Raw genomic sequence first — 16,649 nt, forward strand, 5'->3', positions numbered from 1 at the left:
GTCATTGTCGTTTTGGACGGGAGCTAGTACTGGGCTGGAATTTTTTATCTTTGTTCCCCTTATTAAAACACCAGCTTGTGGACCCCCCTTTTTTCTGCGTGTTATATTTACGGGAGGGAAAAGGTTTACGAAAGGGCTGTTCCTTCTTTTTTTCCTCAGGGAAGCCCTTCTTTTTATCAGACGCTTTTTCTAGAATGTCATCTAGTACAGGTCCGAATACTCTGAGCCCTGAAAATGGAATGGAGCACAGGTTGTTCTTAGAAGCTGTATCTCCAGACCATGTTTTTAACCAAACAGCTCTACAGGCTGAGTTGGAAAGCGCATTATTTCTGGCCGCAAATCTGACCGATTCCGCTGAAGCGTCGGCCATAAAATTTGTTGCCATTTTTAATAGGGGCAATGATTGAAGGAGAGATTCCCTCGGAGTGCCATCCCGCAGGTTACTCTCTAGCTCTTCTAGCCAGACTCTCATGGATCTGGCAATATATGTAGCAGTGACATTAGATTTAATAATTGCCACGGAAGCTTCCCAGGCTTTTTTCAAAAGTCCATCCTCCTTCCTATCCATAGGATCTTTAAGTCCTGACGAGTCTTCAAAGGGGACAGAAGTTTTCTTGACCACCTTAGCCACCGGGACGTCAATTTTAGGAATAGTGTCCCACACATTGGTTTCCTCTGGGTCAAAAGATAGTCGGGCGCGGAAGTCTCGTGGTATAGAGAGTCTCTTCTCCGCATCCTCCCATTCCTCTAGTATCATGTCCTTCACATGAGCATTAACAGGAAAAACCATGGATCTCTGGGTTCTAAGACCACCAAACATCTCATCCTGAATGTTACTGCTCTTCTCCGTTTCTTCTACCTGCACCGTGTTTCGGACTGCTCGTAGAAGAATATCCATACCATCTGAGTGGAACATATATCTTTTCCGTTCCCCGCCCTGAGGTGGACTAATAGTCTCACTGACAGAGTCGCCAGATGGGTTTATTTCACCCTCAGAAAATGGTGCTATGTCTTCTCTGGGTCTTTTGGGTTCCTGGACATCCTGGACTCCTGAACCTGGGAGCTGCAGAGACATAATAGAAGCCTGAACTTCTTCTTTGATTATACTACGCATCTCGTTTAAAAAAGCCCCGTGCTCCTCCTTTAGCATGGAGCCTCTACATTAAGCACATAGACACTTTGTATATGAGTCGGGAAGTCTGATGTTACAATCCAGGCACCTCTTAGATTTTACTGTGGCCTTTTTCCCTGTATCCTTCTTTTTCTCAGAAGGAGGTGGTAATTGCCCAGATATATCCTATAAAAAATATAGAGGGCCTGGTAAGAGTAAGCTCCATTAACCATATAAAAAAGGTAATGGTACACTTACATGACTGTGGCGCGATCTAGGGAGGGTATCAGGGTGAGACATTTCTGCCATTTTGCTGTCAGGGTTGCCCAAGCTGTAAGCCTGCCTTTGATGCTCCCCAGCCCCCCTTCTTATACCTTACCTGGTCGTCCTGTCATTCTTTTCCCTGCTCCCTGGCGTCTGGTTGAACCGCGGTTTGAATTTCCCGCGCGACCGCCACCGGAAGTCGTCATCCCGAACTTCTGGTTTCGACGCTGGGTGGTCCTGGAGCCAGGAGAAGCCGGACCCACCCAGAGCAGGACGCCGAGAGCCCCGGCGATGGGGAAGCGGCACCCGGAGGCTTCAGCGCACCGGAGGGCTGAGGGACTCCCGACAGGGAGTGTCGGCCCAGGACCCACTTGACGGCGGGAAAGAGAGAGCCGCGACCCCCCCCCTATCCCCTTCGCACCAGTGCTCCTGCACCAGCGCTCCTCCTGTACTCCCTGTCCTGTGTAAGGACAGGAAAAACACTGAGGGGGTTGGGGTGGGAGGGCTTTTAACCTCTTTTGCTTCCTGTCCCTACACAGGATATGGGATTACTCCTCCTTTGGTGCTGTCATGGGGACGTACTGGAAAACAAAATTTGTTGTGAAAGTTTTCCTGAGCACGCAGATACCCCATATGTGGGGAAAAACTACTGTTTGGGCATGCGGTAAAGAAAGAATAATTACATTTTTACTACCAAAGTTTTGTTTTAGCCCCAGATTTTACATTTTCAAACTGGGAAATGGGTAAAAATGGCACCAAAATTTGTCACACAATTTCTGCTAAATGTAGAAATACCCCATATGTGGCTATGCAGTACTGCTTAGCCACACGGAGAGACTCCGGAGAGAATGAGCGCTATTTGCCTCCTGGAGCGCAGATTTTCCTAAAATAGTTTGCGGACTCCATATATAGAGACTCTAAGTATTAGAAGAGCAGAATCCCCCCTCAAGTGACCCCACTTTGGAAATTATACCCCTTTGGGAATTTATCTACTGGTGTGATGAGGATTTTTCCAGAAACAAGCAGCTGCGGATGTTGCTGAGTGAAAATTGCAAACTGCCATTGTAGTGACCAGTACGTTGTAGTGACCAGTACGTTATGTCTACGTGCGGGAGGCCGCACGTAGACATCTATACACAGCGGGAGGCCGCACGTAGACATCTATACACAGCGGGAGGCCGCACGTTGCCATCTATACACAGCAGGAGGCCGCACGTAGCGATCTATATACAGCGGGAGGCCGCACTTAGCCATCTATACACAGCGGGAGGTCCAGCCCCCTGCTGTATATAGATGGCTACGTCCGGCCCCCTGCTGTGTATAGATGGCTACGTCTGGCCCCCTGCACTGTATAGATGGCACCTTGCGACCTCCCGCTATGTATAGATGGCTACGTGCGGCTTTCCGCTGTGTATAGATGGCTATGTGTGGCCTCCCGCTGTGTATAGATCGCTACGTGCGGCCTCCCGCTGTATATAGATGGCTACGAGCGGCCTCCTGCTGTGTATAGATGGCTACGTGCGGCCTCCTGCTGTGTTTAGGAGGATTGTGGCAACTCATATTGTATGTAGGCTCTCATACTGTATATAGGGGATGTCAGCATACTTAATTGTGCTCAATATAAAGTCATACAATTAATGAAAAAAAAAATATTATAATTAATATATTAATATTGTGCCAAATTAATTTCACGTGAACTATCACATGATCTATCAAAGGGGATCATGTGACATGTCACGTTATACATCAGGTGTGTGTGCGTGTGGCTACGTCTGGCCCCCTGCCTTCCAAACTGCGCCTTCCAAACTGCCCGGGGCCCTTGCTACTCTTAATCCACCCCTGCTCACAGGCATCACGTGACCCCCGCGCTGCAGCTGGCTCTGACATCCGCTGACGTCACGACAAGTGCTGGCAGCTGCCAGGGGTCTCTGTCTTCTGCGTTCCACCAGTGGCTGCTGGGTTGTGGGCCGGGTTACCCCCCCGCGTCACACCCGGCATCCACCACGCGCTCTGCCTCTCTCCATTCATTGGGAAAGCGCGCGGTGGATGCCGGGTTTGACGCGGAGGGTAATCCCACCCACAACCCAGCAGCCACCGCGGGGACCCCAGCGCTGAGTCACGCCTCAGTAGACGGGACGTCAGCGTGGGGTCACTTGATGCCTGTGAGCAGCCAAAGATAGCGCCGCTCACAGGCAGTATCTGCAACATAAGCTAATTACAAAAATCCTTAGGGGCCCCCAGGGGATACATTGGGGGGTAATATAAAATACTGGACAACTTCTTTAACTATTGTAAAGCAATATACTCTATCTGAGAGGCATCTGATAGATGGTTATCCCCAGGTTTTATAGAAATTGATTTCTGTGTTGAATATATGTTGTATTATTGTGAAAACATCTGTTTTACCATTTTTTTCAAATTATTAGTGTGGTGTTGTGAACGGCAACAGCTGATTAGAATGAGTAATGTGATCCCAGCTTGGGGAAGTAGCCTACCTCCCTTCAGCAACATTTGAGTATAAAAAGTTTGAGAGATACACTCTTTATGCACCTGTTGAAGGCTTTTTTAAGCAGAAATGCGTTGTGCGACTTGTATATTAAGTTATCCTGTGTATGTGATATATTTATCATGATATCGTGTTCTTAATTATTATTTTTTAAGAAAATAAAAACATTTTAATATTTTAAAGAAAAAGTGGGTTACAAGGTTGTTCCTTTTAAAATCACGAGGATCCACATAACATCCACGGGTGCGCCAGCAGGATTATTTTTTACAAGTTAGTTTGACCATGCACTGCGCATGATCTAACTAACTTACTAGTGCCTGGTGAACCGAATGTCATCATGATGAGATCGGGTCACTATAGCAAAGATTGGGCCCCCAGCCATGTCGTCGCGGGGCCTCTGATCCAACAGCGGAGGGGCTTCTGTCCCTCTCCTCGCTCACTAAATGCTGCAGTCGCAGCGATCACAGCATTTAGGGGGTTAAAACACCGGGAGCGGTGCGGGCACCACTCCTGGCACTGAGTGCCGGGTGTCAGCTGTCAGAATCAGCTGACACCTGACGGCGATCGCACGCGCACAGCCTCTGTGCACTCGAAATCGCCTGGAAGTATCCATATGTCCCTGGTCAATAAGTACCAGGCCACAGGTACATATGGATAAGCCCCATGTCAAAAAAGGGTTAAAGAGAATATGTCGCCAGATCCAATCAGAGAGCTGCATTATGTAGGGGCAGACACTGATTCCAGCGATGTATCAATTTTTGGGCTGGTGCTGCAGTTTTGTTAAAATTAGTGTTTTATCTGCTGCAGATCTAGCAGTTCTCTGAATGCTGAGCTCTGTATAACTCTGCCCACACCCCTGTGACAGCTTTCAATGTACACTGTGCATAGGCAGAAAGCTGCCAATCAGTGCTGGGGGCAGTGTTATACAGAGCTCATGAATATGGACGACTACATAATAGCAGGCCAAGTAGTCATGTAATAATCTCCTGCTGATAAAATAGTGATTTTATCAAAACTACAGCAAGCAGCACAGTATGTGATACATCGCTGTAATCAGGGTTCCTGTCTCTATGTTATGCTGCTTGCAGATTAAGTGGCAAAAACTGGTGACAGATTCCATTTAAGTGGTAAAAAAAAAAATTGTACATTTTTTAATAATTTATTGTTTTTTTGCTGCTATTTTTTGAGACCCATATTGTTTTCATATTTACATCAATGGCTTGCTTGCTTGCTTTTCGAGTGTTGAGCTGACATTTTTATTGGTGCCTATTTGAGCTACATATGACATTTTGATAGTTTATTACATTTTTTGGCAGACTTGCCCAAAACCAAATTTGGGTGTTTCAATTTTTTTCTCTTTACAGTGTTTATTGATCTGGTTAATTAATTTTATGTTTTGATAGCGGACTTTTACAGACGCAGTGATACCAATTATCTTTTTTTTTAATTTTTAATGGGGGAAAAGAGGAAGTGATTCAAACTTTTCTATATTTTTATTTATATTAAAAACTTTTTTTTACATTTTTTACTGTATCTTTTTGTCCCCTTTGCGGACTTCAACCTTTGACCCTTTAGTCGCTTTAATCCTTGGATCGCTTATATTATATACTGCAGTACATTGCAGTATATAGAGAAATTGTGGTTCTTCTATGGATATCCAATATGGCAATTACAGGAGGGCCTTCAGCAGCACTAGGACTACTATGGTGACACATTGGTTCCCTGTGATTGTGTTGCTGGGAGCGAGAGGATGCTGGTGTGCTCCGTGTGTCATAGATTGACAGTGGCATTTAGGTGGTTAAACCACAGCAATCGGAGCTACAGTGGTGGCCAAAAGTATTGGCACCTCTGCAATTCTGTCAGATAATACTCAGTTTCTTCCTGAAAATGATTGCAATCACAAATTCTTTGGTATTATTATCTTCATTTAATTTGTCTTCAATGAAAAAACACAAAAAGAATTGTCCTAAAGCCAAATTGGATACAATTCCACACCAAACCTAAAAAAGGGGGTGGACAAAAGTATTGGCACTGTTTGAAAAATCATGTGATGCTTCTCTAATTCGTGTAATTAACAGCATCTGTAACTTACCTGTGGCACCTAACAGGTGTTGGCAATAACTAAATCACACTTGCAGCCAGTTAACATGGATTAAAGTTGACTCAACCTCTGTCCTGTGTCCTTTTGTGCACCACATTGAGCATGGAGAAAAGAAAGAAGACCAAAGAACTGTCTGAGGACTTGAGAAACCAAATTGTGAGGAAGCATGAGCAATCTCAAGGCTACAAGTCCATCTCCAAAGACCTGAATGTTCCTGTGTCTTCCGTGCGCAGTGTCATCAAGAAGTTTAAAGCCCATGGCACTGTGGCTAACCTCCCTAGATGTGGACGGAAAATAAAAATTGAGAGATTTCAATGCAAGATTGTGCGGATGGTGGATAAAGAACCTTGACTAACATCCAAACAAGTTCAAGCTGCCCTGCAGTCCGAGGGTACAACAGTGTCAACCCGTACTATCCGTCGGCGTCTGAATGAAAAGGGACTGTATGGTAGGATACCCAGGAAGACCCCACTTCTTACCCCAAGACATAAAATAGCCAGGCTGGAGTTTGCCAAAACTTACCTGAGAAAGCCTAAAATGTTTTGGAAGAATGTTCTTTGGTCAGATGAGACAAAAGTAGAGCTTTTTGGGAAAAAGAATCAACATAGAGTGTACAGGAAAAAAAAAGAGGCATTCAAAGAAAAGAACACGGTCCCTACAATCAAACATGGCGGAGGTTCCCTGATGTTTTGGGGTTGCTTTGCTGCCTCTGGCACTGGACTGCTTGACCGTGTGCATGGCATTATGAAGTCTGAAGACTACCAACAAATTTTGCAGCATAATGTAGGGCCCAGTGTGATAAAGCTGGGTCTCCCTCAGAGGTCATGGGTCTTCCAGCTGGACAATGACCCAAAACACACTTCCAAAAGCACTATAAAATGGTTTGAGAGAAAGCACTAGAGACTTCTAAGGTGGCCAGCAATGAGTCCAGACCTGAATCCCATAGAATACCTGTGGAGAGATCTCAAAATGGCAATTTGGAGAAGGCACCCTTCAAATATCAGGGACCTGGAGCAGTTTGCCAAAGAAGAATGGTCTACAATTCCAGCAGAGCATTGTAAGAAACTCATTGATGGTTACCGGAAGCGGTTGTTCGCAGTTATTTTGGCTAAAGGTTGTGCAACCAAGTATTAGGCTGAGGGTGCCAATACTTTTGTCTGGCCCTTTTTTGGAGTTTTGTGTGAAATGATCAATGATGTGATTTTTGCTTCATTCTCTTTTGTGTTTTTTCCTTGCAAGCAAATTAAATGAAGAGAATAATACCAAAGAATTTGTGATTGCAATCATTTTCAGGAAGAAACTGAGTATTATCTGACAGAATTGCAGGGGTGCCAATACTTTTGGCCACCACTGTAGCTCCAGTCACTGTTTTTACAGGCAGATGCCGACTATGTAACACTACCAGCATCATCTGCCTTGTATGCTGAGAGCTCAGCTCCATACACGGGCACCTGATAGAGGACATGCTAGTATATCCTATATAAAAGAAGGGTATTGGGATTATGAAACTGCTGGAGCGTTGGGGCATTTAAAGGGTAAAAATATGCCTATACTTATCTTTGCCTTTGTGCTGTTTTAATCTATTTTACAAAAGTTTGAAAATCCCATTTAATAGAACTATTAATATTATTTTACATGTAAAACATACATTTTAAATAACTGACAATCTCATGCCCTTCATACTTATATATTCTGTGTTTCTTTTAGTTGATTTTGTTTTGAAAGATCCAAGAGAGAAAAATGAGATTAAAGAACAAGTTTTGGAACCTCATCGTGTTGAGTAAGTCATTTTTCAAGACTTTTACAATTCCCGCTGGCAGCTGAATATCAGGTTCTGGGTTATATCCTGGCTGATGACAGCCCATTTTTGTCTAATCAGTGCTTGGCGTCTATCACAATTTCCGTGTTTTTTTTGTCCATCAGCTATTTGGTTCTCAATGGGATTGAGATCTGGGGATTTCCTGGACATAGACCCAAAATTTCAATATTTTGTTTACCAAGACACTTAGTTGTGACTTTTATATGGTGACATGGTCTCCATCATACTGGAAAAAGCATTGTCCATTATCAAACTGCTCATGGATCGTTGGGAGAAGTTGCGCTTTGACGATGTTTAGTTACCATTATTTATTCATATCAGTGTTATTAGTCAGAATTGCCACTTGATTTTGCCCGGAAACTGCTGTTTCATCCACAACATTTTGTTGAATGTAGTGGCTATTCAGTTTTATGAGTAAAAGAGCTGTTCAGTTCAAGAGCCGTTCTCTTGCTGCATTTATTTTTGCCCAAGTTGCAGCCACACCACCGCTGCTTTGTCTGGTTAGACTATTATAATTTAAATAAAAACATACACCCCTAATAAAACACTATCTATTGTGCAAATGACAATATTTAAAAAAAATATATATATGTATGTACAGTACAGACCAAAAGTTTGGACACACCTTCTCATTTAAAGATTTTTCTGTATTTTCATGACTTTGAATATTGTACATTCACACTGAAGACATCAAAACTATGAATCAACACCTGTCGAAATCTAAAAAGTATGAAACAACTGAAAATATGTCATATTCTAGGTTCTTCAAAGTAGCCACCTTTTGCTTTGATGACTGCTTTGCACACTCTTGGCATTCTCTTGATGAGCTTTAAGAGGAAGTCACCGGAAATGGTTTTCACTTCACAGGTGTTCCTTGTCAGGTTTAATAAGTGGGATTTCTTGACTTATAAATGGGGTTGGGACCATCAGTTGTGTTGTGCAGAAGTCAGGTGGATACACAGCTAATAGTCCTACGGAATAGACTGTTATAATTTGTATTATGGCAAGAAAAAAGCAGCTAAGTAAAGAAAAACGAGTGGCCATCATTACTTTAAGAAATGAAGGTCAGTCAGTCCGAAAAATTGGGAAAACTTTGAATGTGTCCCCAAGTGCAGTTGCAAAAACCATCAAGCGCTACAAAGAAACTGGCTCACATGAGGACCGCCCCAGGAAAGGAAGACCAAGAGTCACCTCTGCTTCTGAAAATAAGTTTATCTGAGTCACCAGCCTCAGAAATCGCAGTTTAACAGCAGCTCAGATTAGAGACCAGGTCAATGCCACACAGAGTTCTAGCAGCAGACACGTCTCTACAACAACTGTTAAGAGGAGACTTTGTGCAGCAGGCCTTCATGGTAAAATAACTGCTAGGAAACCACTGCTAAGGACAGGCAACAAGCAGAAGAGACTTGTATGGGCTAAAGAACACAAGTAATGGACATTAGACCAATGGAAATCTGTGCTTTGGTCTGATGAGTCCAAATTTGAGATCTTTGGCTCCAACCACCATGTCTTTGTGCGATGCAGAAAAGGTGAACGGATGGACTCTACATGCCTGGTTTCCACCATGAAGCATGGAGGAGGAGGTGTGATAGTGTGGGGGTGCTTTTCTGGTGACACTGTTGGGGATTTATTCAAAATTGAAGGCATACTGAACCAGCATGGCTACCACAGCATCTTGCAGCGGCATGCTATTCCATCCGGTTTGCGTTTAGTTGGACCATCATTTATTTTTCAATAGGACAATGAACCCAAACACACCTCCAGGTTGTGTAAGGGCTATTTGACCAAGAAGGAGAGTGATGGGGTGCTACGCCAGATGACCTGGCCTCCACAGTCACCGGACCTGAACCCAATCGAGATGGTTTGGGGTGAGCTGGACCGCAGAGTGAAGGCCAAAGGGCCAACAAGTGCTAAGCATCTCTGGGAACTCCTTCAAGATTGTTGGAAGAGCATTTCCGGAGACTACCTCTTGAAGCTCATCAAGAGAATGCCAAGAGTGTGCAAAGCAGTCATTAAAGCAAAAGGTGGCTACTTTGAAGAACCTAGAATATAAGACATATTTTCAGTTGTTTCACACTTTTTTGTTAAGTATATAATTCCACATGTGTTAATTCATAGTTTTGATGCCTTCAGTGTGAACGTACAATTTTCATAGTCAAGAAAATACAGAAAAATCTTTAAATGAGAAGGTGTGTCCAAACTTTTGGTCTGTACTGTATATGCAAAAGTTTTAGGCAGGTGTAGAAGATATCATACAAAGTATGAATGTTTTGTTTTCAAAAATAGAAATGTAAATTTTTTTTAATCAATTATAAAAATGCAAAGAGAATTAACAAAAGAGGAATCCAATTAATATTTAGTGTTACCGCCCTTTGCCTTCAAAACCGTATCAGTTCTTCTAGGTACACTTGTGCACAGTTTTTGAAGAAACTCGGCAGGGAGGTTTTTCCAGATTTCTTGGAGGACTATCGACAGATTTTTTTTCTGGATGTAGGCTTGCGCAAATCTTCCTGTCTTTTCGTGTAATCCAAAGCGGACTCACTATTGTGATCAGGGCTCTGTGTAGGGCCATATCTACACTTCCAAGACTTTTTGTTCTTCTTTCATGTCTCAGGTCAAACACAGTGTGAAGACTGATCATAGTTACCAGAAATAAGATAGTTAAACTTATTGAGGAAGGTCTCTTCCAGGCAAGGATTTCAAAGCAGACTAGATATTCAAGATGTCCTGTTCAAGATCTTTTGAAGCAACATTAAAAAATGGGCAACATTGAGGACCAAAGACACAGTGGTTGGCCAAAGAAACAGTGCAGCGGATAAAAGACATATTATGCTCACTTACTTTTGAAATCAGAAGATGACCAGCAGTGCCATAAGCTCAGAACTGGCAACAACCAGTGGGACCATTTAATAAATTGGAGAAGCCTGGCCAGAAGAGGTTTGCATGGAAAAATTGTGGCTCAAAATCCATACCTTCAACATGGAAACTAGGCCAAAGCGACTCAATTATGCATGAAGACATAGAACTTGAGTGCAGAAAAATGTCATCAGGTGCTGTGGACTGATGAGTCAAAATGTGAAATATTTGGCTGTAACAGAAGGCAGATTGTTCACCGTAGTGCTGGAGAGCTGCATAATAATGAGTGTCTGCAGACAACAGTGAAGCATGGTGCAGGTTTCTTGTAAGTTTGTGGCTGTATTTTAGCAAATGGAGTTGGGGATTTGGTCAGGATTAATGGTCTCAGCAATGCTGAAAAATACAGTGAGATACTTATCCATTAAGCCAGGGGTCTCAAACTCGGCTGGGTATATGGGCCGCACATAGAAAAAATGTGAGTTTCACGGGCCGCATTCTTTGCAGGATGAGATGACATTTTCAGTGATAGAATTTTTTTCCCATACATTTTTTGATCATTTTTGGCGTTTTATTTTTTTTTATGCCATTCATCGTATGGGTTATGAATACTATATTAGCAATGTCCCCATCCTGGTCATCTTCATGTAGCGATGTCCCCATCCTGGACACCTTCATGTAGCAATGTCCCCATTCTGGTCACCTTCATGTAGCAATTGTTCCTATCCTTGTTACCAGCCTCTGATTGGCCGGTGGCTGGTATTGGTATTATGGTACAGAGAGCTGGTCTCTGAGCCGCAAAACATTTCTATTGAATGTGACTCCAAGGACGCACATTCAGCTTTAACGAATCAATGGCATCGGTGGCCCCTGGGCCGGACCGCGATTGCCACGGGGAGCTTAGGTGCCTACAGGCCACTTGAAGCAGCCTCAGGGGCCTGCATGCGGCCCACGTGATTGAGACCTCTGCATTAAGCAGTGCCATCAGTGAGGCATCTGATTGGCTCCAAATTTATTCTGCAGCAGGACAATGACCCAAAACAAGCAGCAAATTAAGAACTATATTCAGCGTAAAGAAGAACAAGGAGCCCTGGGAGTAATGATAAGGTCCCACAGAATGAACCGAAAAAAATGAACTGGAGTATAAGTTGATAAGCATGCAAAATATAGGAGCATGTTCACACAGGCCATTAAACAGACAAAACTTAAAACAGAGACAAAATTAACATATACCCTATTGTAAGTAAATACCGTATTTTTCGGACTATAAGACGCACCGGACCATAAGATGCACCTAGGTTTTAACCCCTTTAAAACCCATGACGTATTAATACGTGTCTGCCCTGGGCTTTAAGAGCCTGACCCGTATTAATACGTCATGGCGATCGCGCGCACACAGGCTGTGCGGACGCGATCGTCGCCGGGTGTCAGCTGATTGTCACAGCTGGCACCCGGTACTATGTGCAGGGAGCGATCCCGCACCGCTCCCGGCACATTAACCCCCGCAATGCTGCGATTGGCTAAGGGGAGGTGATCGCAATACTCACCTCCTCTTCCGTCCTCCAGCGCTGTCTGCCGCGGCTTCCCGGATGTTGCCATGATGACCCAATGTCGTCATGACAACATCCGGGTCACCAGACAGCAGGAAGATTTTTTGGTCATACGCTTCTCACTGTGCAGTGCTGACAGCCTGCATGGCACAGGGATGGTGCTCCATTCCTGTGCTATGCAGGCGATCAGAGTAAAAAAAGTGAAAGTCCCATAGTGGGACAAAGTATAAAAATAAAAAAACAGTCAGAAAGTGAAAAAAAAAATTGTAAAAAAACAAAAAAAATAATCCACCAAAAATAAAAATATAATGTACCCATCAATAAATATTATTATGAAAAAAAACAAAAACAAACAATAAAAGTACACATATTTGGTATTGCCGCGTCCGGAACAACCTGACCTATAAAATTGTCCCACTAGTTAACCCCTTCAGTGAACACTGTAAAAAAAAAAAAAAAAAAACGAAGCAAAAAACAATGCTTTATTATCATACTACCAAGCAAAAAATGGAATAACACGCGATCAAAAAGACGAATATAAATAAAAATGGTACCGCTGAAAACATCATCTTGTCCCGCAAAAAACAAACCGCCATACAGCTCCATCATCCGAAAAATCAAAAAGTTATAGCTCTCAGAATAAAGCAATGCAAAAAAATAATTTTTTTTATAAAATAGCTTTTATTGTGTAAAAGCGCCAAAACATAGAAAGACGATATAAATGTGGTACCGCTGTAAACGCACTGACCCGAAGAATAAAGCTGCCTTATCAATTTTACCACACCCGGAGCAGAATAAAAAAATGTAAAAAAACACAATTCCTGAATTGTTGGTTTTTGTTTATTCTGCCTTCCAAAAATCAGAATAGAAAGCGATCAAAAAATGTCACGTGCCTGAAAATGGCACCAATAAAAACGTTAACTCATCCCGCAAAAAACAAGCCATCACAAGACTCTGTCGGCCAAAATATGGAAAAATTATACCTCTCAAAATATGGCGATGCAAAAACTAGATTTTACAAAAAAATGTGTCTTTTAGGCTGTGTGCCCACGTAGCATTTTTCAAGCGTTTTTGATGCGGAATTTCCGCAGCGGAAACGCTTGTAAAACGCTTGGTAACACGCACCCCATGGTCCCCAATGGGATTCCGCAAGTTCTATGCACATGCTGCGGATTTTTCCGCAGCGTTTATGCTGCGTTCAAAAATCCGCAGCATGTCATTTAATTTTGCGTTTCCGCAAGCAGAATTGCCTTTGTTCAATGCATAAAAAACGCAAGGCAATTCCGCATGTGGAAAACGCGTGATAAACGCGCGAAAAAAGCGCGATAAACGCGTGCGGAATTCCGCATGCGTTTTTCCGGGAGAGGACTTGCATTTATGCAGCAGAAATTTTCTGCTTCATAAATGCAACGTGGGCACATAGCCTAAGGCTATGTGCCCACGATGCAGAAATGAAGCAGAAAATTTCTGCAGCATTTCTGCATCTCCCTGGCAGAAAAAACGCATGCGGATTGTACATGCGTTTTTCCTGCCTAATACATGCGGATTCACATGCGTTTCCGCATGCGGATTGACAAGGTCTTTCAAAGCGATTTTAGCATCACTTTGAAAGTGCTTGACAACTAGGTCACACTATTTAAATCCATTCAAACAGCATGGATTTATATAGTGTGACCTTCAGAATGGTTAAAAATAAAAAAAATAAACCTTGATACTTACCTTCCGATGGCCCGGGGTGTGCTGCTGCGCTCTTTCCTGGCTGCCGGGATATCGCGATGCTCTGTACTGAAGGATCTACCGTCACATGACTGTGACGTCACTGCAGGTCCTACAGTCCAACACGATGTGCCGGCAAAGGAGAAGGAGCGCAGCGCAGGCCGCCAGAAGGTGAATATAATCTTTATTTTTTATTTTATTCTTTTTTTTACAGTTTCTATGGTACCTGGGTGTGGAGGAGAGTCTTCTCTTCTCCACACTCGGGTACCATCCACACATTAGAACGCGCCAATTACGCAAGTACAGATGCAGTCTTGCGGAATTAGCGCGTTCTAATGCAAGTCAATGGCGGCGAAAACGCAGCGCTTCCGCAAAATTAATGGACATGCTGCGGATTTTTGAGCGCAGCATAAACGCTGCGGAAAAATCCGTAGCATGGGCATTGAAAGTGCGGAATTGCATAGGGGACCATGGCAGAAGGCTTACCATGCGTTTATCATGCGTTTACGCTGCGGAAAATTCCGCAGCAAAAACGCTTGAAAAACGCATCGTGGGCACACAGCCTTAGTGTGTGACAGCTGTCAATCATAAAAACCCGATATGATTCTGGTATCTCTGTAGTCGCACTGACCCAAAGAATAAAGTCGTCTAATCACTTATACCGCACTAGGAACGGCGTAAAAAATAAACGCTAGGGCTGGGGTTGGGGTTAGGGTTGTGCTAGGGTTAGGGTTGTTTTTTTTTTTCAAAAGTAAAAAAAAAAAAAGATGACGATATGGCAACTAGTGTTGAGCGCAAGTGCTCGTTATTTGAGTTTGCATCGGGTGCTTGGGTATGCATTGAGTATCGTGGGTGCTCGAGTAACATGCTCGAGTCTCCACCCCATATGCTTCACGGCCAAAAAAACCTCGCGGGGATTGCCTGCCATGCACGAGCGATCCCCGCATGTTTTTTTTGGGTGTCTAATAACCGTGAAACATGCCGGTGGGAACTCGAGCATGTCACTCGAGCACGTGCGATACATGGTGCATACCTGAGTACCCGCTGCAAACTCAAGTATCGAGCACTTGCGCTCAAGACTAATGACAATTTATTCAATATGATGATCTAATGTTATCAAATTCTGTGTCGTACCTCTGGGTTCAAAATGTTCACTATACCCCTTGATAAAATCCTGGAGGGGTGTAGCTTCCAAAATGGGGTCACTTGTGGGGGGTTTCCACTATTTAGGCACATCAGGGGCTCTCCAAACGCGACATGGCGTCCGCTCTCGATTCCAGACGATTTTGCGTTCAAAAAGTCACACAGTGCTCCTTCCCTTCTGAACTCTGTCGTGCGCCCAAACACTGTATTTTCCCCACATATGGGGTATTGGCGTATTCAGGAGAAATTGCACACAAGTTTTTGGGGTCCATTTTCTCCTCTTACCCTTATGAAAATAAAAAATTGGGACTAAAACATCATTGTTGTGGAAAAAGTTAGATTTTTTTATTTTCACGGCTCCATGTTATAAACTTCTGTAAAGGACTTGGGGGTTCAAGGTGCTCACCACACATCTAGATAAGTTCCCTGAGGGGTCTAGTTTCCAAAATGGTGTCACTTGTGGGGGGTTTCCACTGTTTAGGCACATCAGGGGCACATCCGCTAATTATTCAAGCAAATTTTACAATCAAAAAGTCAAATTCCGAGCCCTGCCGTGCGCCCAAACAGTGGTTTCCCCCACATATGGGGTATCTGCTTACTCAGGAGAAATTGCACAACAAACTGCATGGCGCAATTTCTCCTGTTACCCTTATGAAAATGCAAAAGTGGGGGCTGAAAAACATTTTTGTGGGAAAAATGTGAAAATTTTATTTTTACGGCTCAATGTTATAAAGTTCTGTGAAGCACTTGGGGGTTTAAGGTGCTCACCACACATCTAGATAAGTTCCCTGAGGGGTCTAGTTTCCAAAATGGTGACACTTGTGGGGGGTTTCCACTGTTTAGGCACATCAGGGGCTCCCCAAATGCAACATGGCGTCCGCTAATTATTCAAGCAAATTTTACATTCAAAAAGTCAAAAGGCGTTCCTTCCCTTCCGAACCCTGCCGTGCACCCAAACAGTGGTTTTTCCCCAGATATGGGGTATCTGCGTGCCCAGGGGAAATTGCACAACAAGTTTTGGGGTCCATTTTTTCCTGTTACCCCTGCGAAAATAAAAAAAAATTGGGTCTAAAGTAACATTTTTGTGAAAAAGTTTAAATGTTCATTTTTTTCTTCCACATTCCAAAAATTCCTGTGAAGCACCTGAAGGGTTAATAAAGTTCTTGGATGTGGTTTTGAGCACCTTGAGGGGTGCAGTTTTTAGAATGGTGTCACTTTTGAGTATTTTCTGTCATCATGTGCTGATGTAAAGTAGACATGTGGGAAATGTTATTTATTAACTATTTTGTGTGACATATCTCTCTGATTTAAGGGCATAAAAATTAAAATTTTGAAAATTGCAAAATTTTCAAAATTTTTGCCAAATTTCCATTTTTTTCACAAATAAACGCAAGTGATATCGAAGAAATTTTACCACAATCATGAGGTACAATATGTCACGAAAAAACAATCTCAGAATCAGAGGGATCCGTTGAAGCGTTCCAGAGTAATTACCTCATAAAGTGACAGTGGTCAGAATTGTAAAAATTGGCCTGGTCATTAATGTGCAAACCACCTTGGGTTGTAAAGGGGTTAAAGGAGGAAAA

General features: G+C 43.1%; 1 protein-coding gene across 1 annotated transcript in view; it reads left to right on the forward strand.

The window, feature by feature from the left end:
* The window catches only part of DNAH7 (dynein axonemal heavy chain 7), a 505,238-nt gene that overhangs the window by 60,937 nt on the left and 427,652 nt on the right, over positions 1-16,649 (forward strand). The window contains exon 7 of the mRNA XM_073647873.1: positions 7,690-7,762. Coding sequence (XP_073503974.1) covers positions 7,690-7,762 — 73 coding nt within the window. The remainder of the gene's footprint in view (positions 1-7,689; positions 7,763-16,649) is intronic.

This window comes from Phyllobates terribilis, unplaced genomic scaffold (genome assembly GCF_046119375.1).
Source record: "Phyllobates terribilis strain yellow unplaced genomic scaffold, ASM4611937v1 Scaffold_9__5_contigs__length_417890890, whole genome shotgun sequence".
Lineage (NCBI taxonomy): Eukaryota > Metazoa > Chordata > Amphibia > Anura > Dendrobatidae > Phyllobates > Phyllobates terribilis.